At 39.7% G+C, this 14,398-nt stretch overlaps 2 protein-coding genes across 18 annotated transcripts in view; both read left to right on the plus strand.

The window, feature by feature from the left end:
* Window positions 1–14,398, plus strand: part of PIP5K1B (phosphatidylinositol-4-phosphate 5-kinase type 1 beta) — a 306,214-nt gene that overhangs the window by 68,197 nt on the left and 223,619 nt on the right. For 8 of the 17 annotated variants that reach the window (XM_063788522.1, XM_063788532.1, XM_063788528.1 and 5 more), the window contains one exon: window positions 12,992–13,135. The exons of 8 other annotated variants lie outside the window; for them this stretch is intronic. The gene's annotated coding sequence lies outside the window, so the exon portion shown is untranslated. Of the gene's footprint in view, window positions 1–9,465; window positions 9,574–12,991; window positions 13,136–14,398 lie in introns of those variants that run through there. One more of the 17 variants, XM_009456693.4, reaches the window with a different exon arrangement.
* On the plus strand, window positions 7,077–8,672 carry PABIR1 (PP2A Aalpha (PPP2R1A) and B55A (PPP2R2A) interacting phosphatase regulator 1). The gene has a single exon (XM_009456694.4). The coding sequence runs from the start codon at window positions 7,077–7,079 to the stop codon at window positions 7,938–7,940; it is 864 nt and encodes a 287-aa protein (XP_009454969.1). The 3' UTR covers window positions 7,941–8,672.

Here is a 14,398-nt window from a genome sequence, read left to right on the forward strand (position 1 = left end):
CTGTGCACTAATACACTGAGCTCTTAAGATTCCCAAACACCCACCCAGCTGAAAGATCCAAGTATATAAATCCAACTAGATTTGCAGCCTTTGCATGTTTTAAAGTTAACTTTATACATTATCCATAAAGCCATCAGTTCCTCCACCCCCTTGGCAAATGGATTAATCCTTCAAGGGAAGGATAGCAGACAGACAGACAGAAGCATTTCACCAAAGAAAGGGCTATCGATTGTATTCTTCGATTATGGCCTAGGAGGGTTTTAATGTCAAAGAGAAGGCACCAAGGAGGAACCCTGAGGTTCCTCTGAGGTTCCACTGAGGAACAAGGAGAGATATCAATCCTGTTTTCTATTCTATTCAAGACTTAAGGGATTAGAGAGTGGGGGTTAGATGGCTATTTTAATTTAATATCTTCCTTTATAGTCCCCCATGGAAAAAACTAAACAAAGTAACTACAATCCACAATTACTTGTTTACTTGAATTGTGCTGAGGGCCTAGCCTGTAAGATTCTTCCATCAAGTCTTTGAGGCCCCTTTCTATCTGTTCACTGTCTCCATAAGAAGGATATGTCTCCGTGCAATGGTGTGATGCCTTTTCACTTTATCAAAGTTGAGAGGGCTCAGTAGCCGCTTTGTACACTTCTACCTTGATTTTCTAATCTTTGCTGTTGCTCTGAAGTTTTAAGGATTAGATTAAGCAATTTTAAGGTAGATAACATAGAGGGTGTCTGTACTTAACAGGCCCTCAATGATTATTTGCAAATTGAATGGTTGGTAAGTTTCTGAGATAATCTATTATTTTCTTTCATCAGAATAACCAAGTAAGTTCTTGGTGGCCAGAATTGTGTCCTTAAATGCAATTCTTATTCTTCACATATGTTCTAACAGCCCACGCTGAGTTCCTATGATGCTACTTTAATTCTGTTCCATTTCATGAATTATTCTAGGAGGATACCACTGAGAAGGCAACAGAGCCGACTTTGCTTGAACAAAATACACAAAGCTTGCAGTTGAGAAAATAAAAGGCAATAAAATGGGCTTCATTTCCTCCTTATTGCTTTCTTAGAAGTAACTAACTTTAAGGGTACTGTGGGAACAGGGTCAAGAAAAGCTGGTGGTTCTATTCTTGGTGATCTGTAACTGGCTTCGGACAAGTCTTCAGAGTTTATGTGAGGTTGCTGGAGTCTACTGGTGTTTAGGGCCCCAATGAAATGCAACTTTAGGGGGGTGTGTGTTTCTCTTTTCTCTCTACTGTCAAGCTAGTTCTCTTCCACTGATACTGTTGTGTGTCAGAGAGATTTGGAAGCTCAGCATTCCAGTTTAGATTTCTGGTTAGTGTTTGAATAAGATATCTTCCTTCCAATTGAAGTACATACATTCTTATCCTATTCTGTCCTTCTCCATTTACATTCCATGCTGTTTTTGTCCATATCAACAACATTTTAAGATCTAACTTTATATAGAAACGTGTATACATTTCAAATAGTTTGATAATGTTTTCCATATGTGTACACCCATGTAAACTGGCACACATATCAGGATATAGAACATTTTCTTGTAGCCCCTCTCAGTCAGTCCTAAGGGTAACCACTATAATAGTACCCCTCATCCAAGGGGAAACATTCCAAGACCCCCAGTGGATGCCTGAAACTGCAGAAACCAAATCCTGTATGTGTACTGCTACATAGTACTACAGCTAATTCATCCTTCCATGTTTTATGTCTGGTGCCTCTTTTGTACTTTCATCAATGTAGATTCTACTGGACATCTTCCAGAAGAGGCCAGTTTCATTGCAACTGAAGTCTCACTCAGATAGTATCTTTTTTCCTTGATCAACTTCTTCAACTCTGCTAGAAATGTGGCAGCAGCTTCTTCACTGGCAGACAAAACCTCTCTAGTAAATTTTATATTTGTGAATCCAAACCTATTACCAAGTCGGTGTAACCATCACTTATTTGCAGTAAGTGGCTTGGTGTCACTCATTTCAGGGGATCCCTTGCTGAAATCTTCATATAGGCTTACTGCTTTCTGATGCAACACATTGCCATCAATTGGAATGCTTTCTGTTCATGTCTTCCACCCACAAATTTAATGCCCTTTCCATCTTCACTAAGCACTTATCACACACTGTCACCGTAACTTCTGCAATTTGAGGTGCAACAGCAAAACTAGCACATATTTCTTTTTCCTTTTTCACAACTTCATGGATAGAGGATTTGTTCTTACCACAGATCTTAGCAATCTCAGCATATTTTTTTTCACCTTTTCACTTAGAGGAAGCACTTTGCAGCTTCTATTTGGCATATTACAATTGCCAGCATCACTACTCTTGTGCTTTGGGGCCACTATTAAGTAAAATAAGAGTTACTCAAACATAAGCACTGCTACAGCAGTCAATCTGGTAACTGAGATGGCTACTAAGTGACTAATGGGCAGGGAGCATAGACAGCATGGATGCACTGGTTGTAGGGATGATTCATGTCCCAGGTCAGATGGAGTGCGACGGCACCAGATTTCATCATGGCACTCACTCACAGCAGCATGTAATTTAAAACTCATGAATTGTTTATTTCTGGAATTTTCCATTTAATATTTTTGGACCAACGTTGGCCACAGGTTAACCAAAACCGTGGGTAGGAGGGGACTACTTATTTTGACTTCTAAGTTGGTTTTGGCTGTTTTGGGACTTCATAACACTGAAGTCATAGTGTATGTATTCTTTTGTACTTAATTTCTTTCATTCAACATTATATTGTAACTCATCCATGTTGTTGGGTAAAGAGTTCCATTGTATAATTAAACTGTTTATGGTTGTTTGAGTCTGGAGCTATTACACATAATAATAATAATGCAAGAAACATTCTTGTGCATGTCTTTTAGTAGACAGATGCCCCCATTTCTCTTGGTTATATTGTCAGGAGCAGGATTCCTTAGTCGTGGGCTATAAATATATTTTCTTTTAATAGGTACAGCAAAATATTTTTCCTAAGTGGTTGTAACAGTTAACCCTAAGTTCCTATGGTTTTAGAGCGCAGTTTTTTCTGCAATATTTTTACTGTAGGTTGTTGATGCTAATTAATGTGGAACATTGAGGTATTTGCCAGCCCATCTTAGATTATATACATACACACATTTTTGTATTTTACATTCATTCAATTTGGATTCAGAGGTGGAAATTTGCCTTGTCATATATTTGGAAATTTAATAGTGAAAAATTGCCCTCAGAAATTAAAAGAAAACTATCTAATAATAATATTGTTCTAAGTGCCTACTCCCTGCTAGTCACTTTAAACATTCTAGTTCCACTTATTCCTCATTGAGATCTTATAAATTAGATATCAGATTGGGACTCTGTCCCAATTCTAGATATTGTTATGCTCATTTTTAAGCTATTTATTTATTTTAATTTTATAAGATGAGGTCTCTCTCTCTTGCCCAGGCAGGTCATGAACTCCTGGACTCAACAATGCTTCCACCTCAGCCTCCCAAAGTGCTGGGATTACAGGCATGAGCCACCATGCCTGGCCCTAAACTATTTATTTTTAACCTAAAAATAAGTAATTTTTTTTAAAATATAAGTAATAGTTTAAAAAGCTAATATTAATCACAATAAAGTTTAACTGTGGAATAGATGTCTGGTTTTGTGGCTTCAGAGTGAGAATGAATCTTGACTAAGTGTGGTATTTAATTCATGGGAGTGAAACCGGAAGGGGGAAATGAGCCAGGGAGGTTCCTTGGATCCTGCCTCTGGCATTATTCATTTGCAGCTGGCTACATTACATTTTATGGCTGCTATTTTCTCTCATTTGTCCTTGATTCCTTCGAAAGGAAGTAGTAACTCAATATATTAAACACTGCCTAGAATCCTCAGTGCTGAACATTTTAATTCTATCAAATTTTTATTAGCATATCGTTGAAAAAGAAAGAAAACCTAGGGCTTCAGTTTCTTAGGTCACATAATGGGTAGTTCCAGTAACACACCTGCATGGGCTGGAGGGCACTCTAAATAATAATAATATTCCTGATCTTTAAAAAATATATCAAGGTATAGAGCTCTTAGAAACAGTGTAGAAAAGCCTGTTAGACTGGATTTTCAAATAATAGAGTTCTCTTCCCTTTTAGACAAAGCTATATTAATCCATCCTTTCATTCATTATCATGCATTCACACAGTGATTCAACAAGTACTTACTGAGTACAATGTGCCAGGCCCTGTTCTAGATATTAAGCATATAACAGAGAACAAAACAAAGGTCTTTCCCTTGTAGAGCTTACTTTCTCAGGAAAGAAACAGGCAAGAAAATGTATACATATATGTCATGTGGTACTCCGGAGGACAATAAAAACAGAGTAAGGGGCATGCAAATGTAGACTTGGTGTTGAGAACTGCAATTGCTTTTTATAAGGAACAGTTATGAAAGCCTCTCCATCAGTATTAATATTTGTGCCAGGACCTGAAGGCACTGAGTCATACATGACTCAGTCAATTCTCTGTCCCCAGCTCTACAAGGACAAGGGTAGAAACTGGGAAACCAGCTAAGATCTCTAATAGGTGTGTTCAGGCAAGAACCAAATAGCATATATGTTTTATTTTGTGGGCTCATCACCATCCTTGTGTTTTATTAGTAAAGGTAATTATTATGTTTATCCAGACATGGACGAACAATATCTGGTACGTTTGAGCCACATTGATAATAATGTAGTAATATGCAAGTTAACAGTAATATGCTGTGGGTATTATAAATTGAGTTCTGTATTTAATGTTCTTTTCTACTTACCTAATATTAATTTTTTTGTAGACATTTCCTCCTCTCTCCTGTTTTTATTGAATAATTTGTAACATTCTTTCAGCCACTTACAGTTGAACTTCAGTCATTTGTGTCTCCTGTTCATCCTCTGCACAGCATGCTATTAGATTCTGTTGTTGCATCTCCTCCTTCTGCCTTTCCCAACTTTGGTTTTAGACGTTTCTTTCGTCTCAGAATTAGCCATCCTTCTCTAATTCATGTGAAATTCTCTCTCTTTAATCCATGTGAAATTCAGAAAAAACAATACAGGTTTTCGAAATGAGTCCTTGATTCAAATTGGTTCAGATCTTTGTTCTTCCGTGTACTGGCTGTAGTGCCTTTTGCAATTTTTGAACCTCAATCGTTCCTTCGTAAAATGAGTATAACAATATCTATGCAGTGAGGATTAAGTGGGATTATGGAGTGTTTAAAGTGCCTAGCAGGGAGTAGGCACTTAGAAAATGTTGGTTCTTTCCACCTTGTGTTCTTCTGCTTCAGATCTCTTAATTTCTACAACTCTAAATGTGCTATTTTCCTCTCTCAGTAAATAATACTACCATCTCACCAGTTTAAACAAGCTATGAGTCCCCTTCGAATAATCTATTTCTTTCACAATCTAAATTTAATCCATCTGCAAATCCTATTTGTTCTAACTCAACACATCCTCAGTCTCTCTGCTTCTCCCCATTGACACTGCTACAACCCTAGTCCAAGAATCTTATCTGTGCTGTTGCCATAGGTCCTGAATTCATCCTTCTGCCTCCACTCTGGTCTTCTTTCAGCCTGTTTTCCACAGAGCCTAAGTGATATTTAAAACATAAACCAGATAATATCAGTCCCCTGCTTAAAACCCTCCAGTGGCGTTTCATCATATTCAGAATGAGATCCAACTCTTACCCTCTCCTAACACTCCCGCTCTTATGCTTCAGCGGCACTGCCCTTTTTTCTTTTTCTGCTAACTCATCAAACTCATGGCTGCCTCCGGCCTTAGCACTTGCTATTCTCTCTGCTTGGAATACTCATTCCCCAGATGTCCACGTGACTTACTGCTTCTTGTCATTTAGATCTCAGCTCTAATTGTCCCCTGACTTCTATCAGTAGTGCTCCATCACACCATCTTACTTTTCCTAAGGCTTACCACTATCTGAAAATAGCCTGCGTTTCTCTATTTTCCCCTCAGTAAGAATTAAAAGTTCATACTAGGGCCCATTTCCTAGCAGTGTTTGGCACATAGTAGGTATGCTGAAAAAAAAACCTTGACTGACTGAATAAATGAACAAATAAATATAAACTCACTTTTAATGAGATATCAAGGTTTTATATTAATTACATGAGCCAAGAATTGTGGTTTCATTTTTAAAATGTGAGGACCTACTGGTTTTCCTTTAATCCTTCATACTTCACACATATGCTTGTGCTGGAACTATGACTGTAAATCAATAGCAATAGCATCCTCTGTTTTGGCTTTTTCCCCTAACCTAAATAGTTCTCAGATTTACTTTTCTCTCCATCTCCACTGCCACACTGTCACCTTAGTGCAAATGACCATCCTCTCTGGCCTTTTTTCTGTAAGGTTTTAATCTCCCAATATGTATTCTCCAGACTGCAGGCCAGTGAGCTTTTCAGTTGCTGTTACACCCATGCTTGAAAACCCTTTAAGTTTTCATTGTTCTCAAGATAAAGACCAGAATGTGGTCTGGTCCACCACCTCATGTCAGGCTAGCCCTCACTCTCCACTCCAGGCCACACTTTCTCCTCCCCTCCTGGTTCCCGCCTGCCACCTGGCTGGGTAGCCCTTGCTTCCCGCTTCCTGCAAAGTTCTACATCGCACCCATTTCGCCCACTTCTTCAGATTTCAGGAGATTGTTCCTTCCTCGAGGAAGCCCTCCCTGATTAGGCCAAGCGCCACTCCACGTCATACAGCCCCACATCACCATGGGCCTCTCTTTCAGGGCTTTGTTTTATGAGTATGCACTCCAGAATATGACAATCTTATTGACATGCGTCAATGCGAGCTTGCGCTCAACAGCTATTTGCCGAAGGAATATACGGACTAGCGGCCCGACCACTCCTCGCCCCTCCCCTACCACTGCCGCGCACATATTACGCATTAAGCAGGCGCCGCGAGGACGGACATCGCGAGCGCCTGCGCGAAGGGCTACGCATGCGCAGAGGGGCCAGCCCGCTGACAGATTCTCGGTGGCGGCGGTAGCGGCGGCGGCCCTGGACTGCGGGGAATGGGAATCCTAGGTCCCTGACTGAGCACCTCCCCCGCCTCCCTGCCCCCGACATGGCTCAGGAGAAGATGGAGCTAGACCTGGAGCTGCCTCCGGGTACGGGCGGGAGCCCGGCGGAGGGCGGTGGCAGCGGCGGCGGCGGGGGCCTCAGGAGGTCTAACAGCGCCCCCCTGATCCACGGCCTCAGTGACACTTCGCCGGTGTTCCAGGCCGAGGCGCCGAGCGCCAGGCGGAACAGCACAACGTTCCCGAGCCGCCACGGCCTGCTGCTACCGGCCTCCCCTGTCCGCATGCACAGCAGCCGCTTGCACCAGATCAAACAAGAAGAGGGCATGGACTTGATCAATCGAGAGACAGTCCACGAGCGGGAGGTGCAGACCGCAATGCAGATAAGCCACTCCTGGGAGGAAAGTTTCAGCCTGAGTGACAACGACGTGGAGAAATCCGCCTCCCCCAAGCGCATCGATTTCATTCCTGTGTCACCAGCACCGTCACCCACTCGGGGAATTGGGAAGCAGTGTTTTTCGCCATCCTTGCAAAGTTTTGTAAGTAGCAACGGATTGCCTCCAAGCCCTATTCCCAGCCCAACGACCCGATTTACCACCCGGAGAAGCCAGAGCCCCATCAATTGCATTAGACCAAGTGTTCTTGGACCATTGAAAAGAAAATGTGAAATGGAAACTGAATATCAGCCAAAGAGATTTTTCCAGGGCATCACCAACATGCTTTCTTCTGACGTTGCACAGCTGTCAGATCCTGGTGTGTGTGTATCTTCGGATACCCTTGATGGAAACAGCAGCAGTGCCGGATCTTCTTGTAACTCACCAGCGAAAGTCAGCACTACCACCGACTCTCCTGTGTCACCTGCCCAAGCGGCTTCTCCATTTATTCCACTAGATGAACTTTCGTCTAAGTGATTCACTCATCCTGAGACTTTCTTTTTGCAGTGGAGAGAGAGAATAATCTAGTTGGGGCAAACACTGAACTTTGTCAATTAATTTGAGGCTATTTCCTATTTGACCCCTTTTCTTTTTTGAAATTCCCTGAAATGATGTTATTCTAGAGAACTTCTATGTCAGGTTCCTTTGGATACCCTTGAATTCAGTGTAGTAATATTTTCAGACGTTTCCCCAATAAGTGTGTTGAAGCATACATCTTTACGCTGCTAATATGTCTAAATACATATGTTATCCCTTGATTTTTTTAAATAATTGAGAGCTCTATTTATTTATGGGATTATTAAGTTCTGATGAAAATATAAATGTTGACTTAATCAGCATAGTAAACTGATGTTTAAAATTCCATACTTCATGCCCACACTAATTTTTAATGTTATTTTCAGTGGTTGCCGATTTCCATTTGATGAAGAACTATACAGCTTAAAAAAATACGTTAGTTATATCTATCTAGTGGTTGTCTGTTTTACCCAGGAATTCTTGGATATTTAGTTTTCTGGGTACTGAAGTGGATGGGAGGGGGAATGATTAAAGAACAAATTATAAAAGTTTGAACAAATCTTTTCAAATTAAGCATATAAAAGTAAACTTTTAAGAAAAACATTTTTAATGAGATTTTAATAGTAATTCTAGTCAGTCATACAACTATAACTACTATAGAGAAAATAAAAATTTTTCCTTTTTTTTTTTTTTAACCGGAAAGTGCATTTGCTTGGGTGTAATCCTAAAGTGAAATGGGACAGTGCCTTGCAGTCTTTGCCCACTGTACATAGGCTAAGGCTAAGCTCTTTGTACTACTGCAAACTTAAAAGTTTTTCAAATGTAGGAAACGTGTGGGAAGGCTTGTTGAACTTTGGCGCACTCAGGTAAACAATACTCTCTCAATTGTTGATATACTTTAAAATATTCAGTTGTGCCTCAGTTCCAGAAATTATTGCCAAACAGGAGCCACAGCAATTTTTGGCTACTTTTCTGCTCTGCCCATCTGTCACCTTACTGGTTTTCCCTTGTTCAGGAAGGAAGCAGCTGTTTCCTTGCCAACAGGTCCCTTCCTCTCCATCTCCCACCAAACTAGGGCACCATTGATTAGACAAAGGTACAGTGTAACTTGGGTTTCTGACAGCAACAACAGGACTGTGAATTGTTTAACCTCTGTGGTTAAAGCTACAGCTTGAGTTGACTGCCTTGGGGATGTCAGTTAATTAAGGGGTGATGATTTGCAAGAGAAAATTAGTGGAGAGTCACATAGGTAAATCATTATTTAACTTAGGTTTTCCTAAAGTTAGAATAGTCGAATGTACTTTTCTTTACCTTTACAATTAAGACAAAATGTTTAATAAGAACAGCAAAATTTTTTTTATATTATGCATCCTTATACCTCACATATCTTCCTTAACTAGATAGTTTGACAGAAAGAATGGCATACAAAGAGGAAAGGGGAAAAATGACTCAGAACAAGACAAAAGCTCTGACTGTTTAAAGTTATCGCTTACAGAGACTTTAACAATTTTGTGGAATTTTTACAACTATGAGAGTAAATGGAACTGGTCAACTCTTGACAGTTGCCTCAAGATGGAGTGAAATTGCATCAAGGGTAAGACTGTGTCCACAGGTTTAAAATTCTCTCTTCTGAGTAATAGTGTTCATGTGCTCCCATTCTCAGCCTTGTTGTTCAAATTCAAACTTAAATAGCCTGAGTTCTTGTTGGGTAACTTGCCCTGCCTCCAGAGGTATTTGAACTTCATTATCTTCAACACAGGAATTGTTAATCTTCTCACTTCACCTGTTCTTGCATTAGCTCAATTGATGTCATCACTGATTTCCTAAACTAGAAACCATGGAAGCATCTTTGACTTTTCCTTTTCTCTGTTGGATTAGCTTAATCACCAAGTCCTGTCAACTTCTGAAATGAATCTCAAATTTCTTCCCTTCTCTATCTGTTGCCCCTGATTTTGCCTTAAGTTCTTGCCTGAGTGATCTCCCAGCCTGTCTTCTGTCTCCTTTTGGTTCAGTCTTTATACTGCCTCTTGAGTAATCTTTCTAAAATTTAAACTTGATATTTTTCGCCCTCTTGCTTGAAAACTTCACTTGCTTCCCCATTTCCTACTCTTTAAGGAATGATTTCTTTAGCCTCAGATAGAAGGACCTTTATGATCTGGCCATATTCTGAAATAGCTTCAATCCTCTCCTCATCTCTGTTCCAGTATACATCTTTCCTTCTTATTCTGCAAACATTAGACCACTTGATATTCTTTAAATATGTCATGTACTTTCTTGTGTCTGTTCTTTGGGATAATTCCTATCCTTTTCAGGGAGGCAAATTGCACGTGAGTTTAAGTATGAAGGCAATGTATACCTGCTGATTGTAAAATATTTAAACAGTGTACATATCTGTGTGGTTTTAAAAGTCTGCTTTTAATTATGTAAAATTCATCTTCCCTTTCCACAGGTAACTTCTGTTAACAACTTGGTATCTATTGTACAAGATGTGTTACTGGCATTTCCATGTATATATGTATATAAATGCAGGAAACCAACATGTCATTGACACCTCTCTTCTTTTCTTTTCCCCATATCTAATCATTCCTCAAGTCTTACTGATTTTTATCAGCTAGAATCTATCTCCTTATTTCTACCTCTATTGCCACTCTGATCCAGGCTACCAGCATTTCCCTCTTAGGCTTCTGAAGCAACTTCCTAACTCCCACTTGTGCTCATCACACTCACTCTGGTCGGCTATCCATTCATTCTCCATACAGCAACTAGAGTCATTCTTTTAAAATTGCGGACCTGATCCTTCCATCTCCCAGCTGAAAGCTTTTCATTTGCTTCCTGTTCTCATGAGTATGCCAAAATGTATTAATTCCGGGCTAGGAGGCCCTGAGGAATTTGGTCCTTCCCTCCTCCCCCCTCGTTTTCTGTGCTTCGCCCTCACTGGCTTGCCTTTCTTTTCCTTAAATACATCATGTTCTCTCCTATTTTAGATCCTTTTCCCCGAAGGTATGGAAACATTATTTCTGTAAGCTTATTCTTCTATATAGATGGGAAGTTTTTAAATCAGATAAGGTTCTAAGGGCATGTGGACAATTTACGTTATCATAGTATTGTTCCTAACGTCCATCATTATTCTGTAGACTGTAAGGGCTTACTTAGCTCGTGTAAGAATTATCCTTCAAAAAGCATTTTTAAGGTATTAGTATTGCTAATCTATAAACTTTGTGCAAGAAGTCCTAAAGTCAATAGCAACATTTATTTAAAGTACAGTTTGTCATACTTAATAAACCTCTGGTATATTTTCCTTTATTATGCTTGTTAAAAACACAGTATAAATGGGAGAAATCATTAAAGATCATTAACTCCAAGGCTGCTGGATGTTAGGACCCTTAAGCATACTTAAAAGATTGATTGTAATCAAGAATAACTTGTATCAGATTGCCTTCCAGTGATTCACATTTATTAGTTCAACCAGTTACATACCTGTAGCAAGAGACCAGTTTATTTGGCAATAAAATTGGGGAAGGAATCAAGACTTAAATGAGGAAAACAGGTCTGAGAACATTTTTTTTCAGGGTATGTTTATAGATTAGTAGAACAATTTTGAAGATCTAACAGAGGTGGGAGTCAGGGGAATGGTTGCCAGACAATTGAACCAAGAAGATGATGATCATTTCTTGAGTAGCACCAGAGAACAGAAGAAAGAGTTGGCCTTGGAAAGGAGGTCTGGAAACTTATTTTTCTTCTGAAACAGGAAGGAGAGTGAAAAGGCTAGGCAAAGATATCCATAAATGTTGAATTGATTTGTTGTTGCGGGGGTTTAGGAGTATGGAGGTAGGTATATGAAAAGTAGAATTTGTTTCTGATTGTGCCTATTTTCCAATTATTGAGGAATCTGAGATACATGAGGATAGGGACAGGAGATCATTTGGAAGCTTGAGTGCAGTAAAGGTTTAATGTTGCCTCTGAGAATCTAAAGGAGTAAGTTAAGGACAAGTAGAAGGCTTATTAGGCTATGTTGGATGCCAGGTTGCAGTTGGATGGCAGGCACAAGGAAGTGGGTTGGATTGACTAGGTTTGGGAATTGGTTAAGTGGGTACTAGGTAAAGCCCAGTGTGTGAAGTAGTTAAGGGTTCTGCTGAAAGTGTAGTTTGAATGATTGGCTGAGGCATTGAGGATAAGAGAAGGGAGCAGAGGCTTATGGACTAGACCACTTTTTTCAGGGCTTTACCTTATCAGCCATGACAAAGTATAGAGAATCTGGTCTCAATGTAGGTCTCTCACTCCAGCAGTTTTGCCCACATTTTTCATGGCTGTTAGAGAATCAGGGCTGAAGGCAAGCCTTGAGTGCCACTTACTTGGTAAAAAATTGTGTCAGATTGCTCACTGTAGCCAAGACAGAGTTCTTTGTGGCTTCTGTAACTTGCCATCCAAGTAAAAAAATTTTCTTAAAAGTTGAAATGACCTTTGTATAAAAAGTAATAAAATACTTGCTATGTGTCAGGGACTGTTCTAAGTGCTAAGCAAATAATGCATTTAATCTATCACTATCATCTGAGGCAAGTGCTATCATTATCCTCATTTTATAAATGAGGAAATGGAGACACAGAGAGGTTGAGTTACTTGCCCAGGATTCCAGAGCTGGGAGGTAGGCAGCGAATTGTGGTGGTTAGGAATATAGACAGTGGAGCAGGCTGTGGTGAGGATTGAATGGGTCCGTACACAATGTGCTTACAAAGAGGCTGGGCAATTAGCATCCTTGATGGATGAAACTCCTGCTTTCACACTCAGTTAACAGTACAATATCCTTCAAAGCAAGCTATCCTTTTATGAAGCGATTGTTTCTGATGTTAGCCTTTCTTATAGTGAACAGACATTTCCCTCTAACTTCCACCATTTAATTCAAGTCCACCTTTGGCAAATGCAAAACAAGCCTTATTCTTCTTTTTATATGTGATAGCCCCCTTCTAGAAATCAGAAATACTGATCCTTCTCTCATGACTACTTCTTCCTTCCAGATTTTAGAAATCTTGAGCCGTGTCTTCAGTATGCTGTCTGTGAAATAAGGCTATCATTGCGTGGCAGCCAAGATTTTCACCAGATTGTGATTCCCTTATGACCATTTGCCTTCCTGGGTAGGAAGTGATAAATGGCCTGATAACGTGAGTTTTTGCCAGTAATAATAATAATGATGTGTTAATATTTCTTGAGCATTCACTATGGGTCCAGACACTATTTTTAGTGCTTTACATTTATGAGTGTTTAAAATCCTCATGACAACCCTGTGAGGCAGGTGCTATGGATTCCCATTGAAGAGATGAGAAAACCAAGGCCATTTTCTCAAGTCCCTATTACTGTCTATGTTTTTTCCTTTTGAATTTAGGCCCTTTTGGTTTTTTTATTATTATTATAAACTTTTTTTTATTATTAACTTGAAGACCATTTCCCAGCTAACTTTAGCAACTTGCTTTATTTTACTAGTGCTGCTACTTCTGTTTTGAATCAAATGATAGGTAATCATTCCTTAAAACAGTATTATATTAAAGGAACATACCAGGAAGTTTTTTTTTTAGTAATAGGTAAGAAATTAAACTGTATAGAAGGAAATCATGGTTCCACAGCTTTATGTATTTTTTCCCTATAGCATTAATTTTATTCAAAGATTTAGGGGAAATTTTTTGTTTTAGAACGAAAAGGGACTGGTAGCTAACTGTTGTAAATACATGGTAGAGTAGAGTACAAAACAAAAGTCTATGAGGAAATGACCACTTACCAAGCAGCTTCAAGGAGCAACCATACCCTCCACGGTAACCATTCTCTTAAGGCGATTGATGGAAGAGTTTCCAACCAGAAGGTTGGGATTCAGTACCACCCCAGCATGGACAAATGCAGATGTGAGATCACTCACACCATGTCTACCTTCACGGAAAATGAGTCGGCCCTCTCCAATACCATGACACACAACCTCTGACTGCACTGGGGGTTATGTGACTGGCTTCTCTGAAACTCTCCTACTTTTTAGAAAATCCTGTGGAAGGATCAGGTAATAGGAAAAAGGCTGGTGAATTCTGTAAAGGGAAGTGGGTAGAATTGAGTTGGGTTAGGGAAGGAAGCATTGTAGGCAGCCACCATGGAAAGAAGGCAGGCCACCTTCTCACTGACGATGAGACCCAAGCGCTAAAGGCCAGCAACAGGCAGTGTCTGAAAACTAGTCTGATATCATCACAGTCTTCGAGGGAAAATATGATTCTACTAGGGTTTTCATGTCAATAGTGGACTCGAATTTAAGAAGTCTCCAGTCCTTTTGTAGAAGTACAAGTGTTTCTTATATATGAGCAGAAGATCAGAAAGAAACCAACTCTTCTTCCCATCTCTCCTTAATACAGAATTTATTTACTTTCCTTGCCAATCTTTCATTTAAAGAT

This window comes from Pan troglodytes, chromosome 11 (genome assembly GCF_028858775.2).
Source record: "Pan troglodytes isolate AG18354 chromosome 11, NHGRI_mPanTro3-v2.0_pri, whole genome shotgun sequence".
In the NCBI taxonomy this organism is placed as follows: Eukaryota; Metazoa; Chordata; class Mammalia; order Primates; family Hominidae; genus Pan; species Pan troglodytes.

Bases quoted from the DNA above. Each gene is read 5' to 3' on its own strand.
- PABIR1 (XM_009456694.4), top strand. From the start codon at position 7,077: ATGGCTCAGGAGAAGATGGAGCTAGACCTGGAGCTGCCTCCGGGTACG.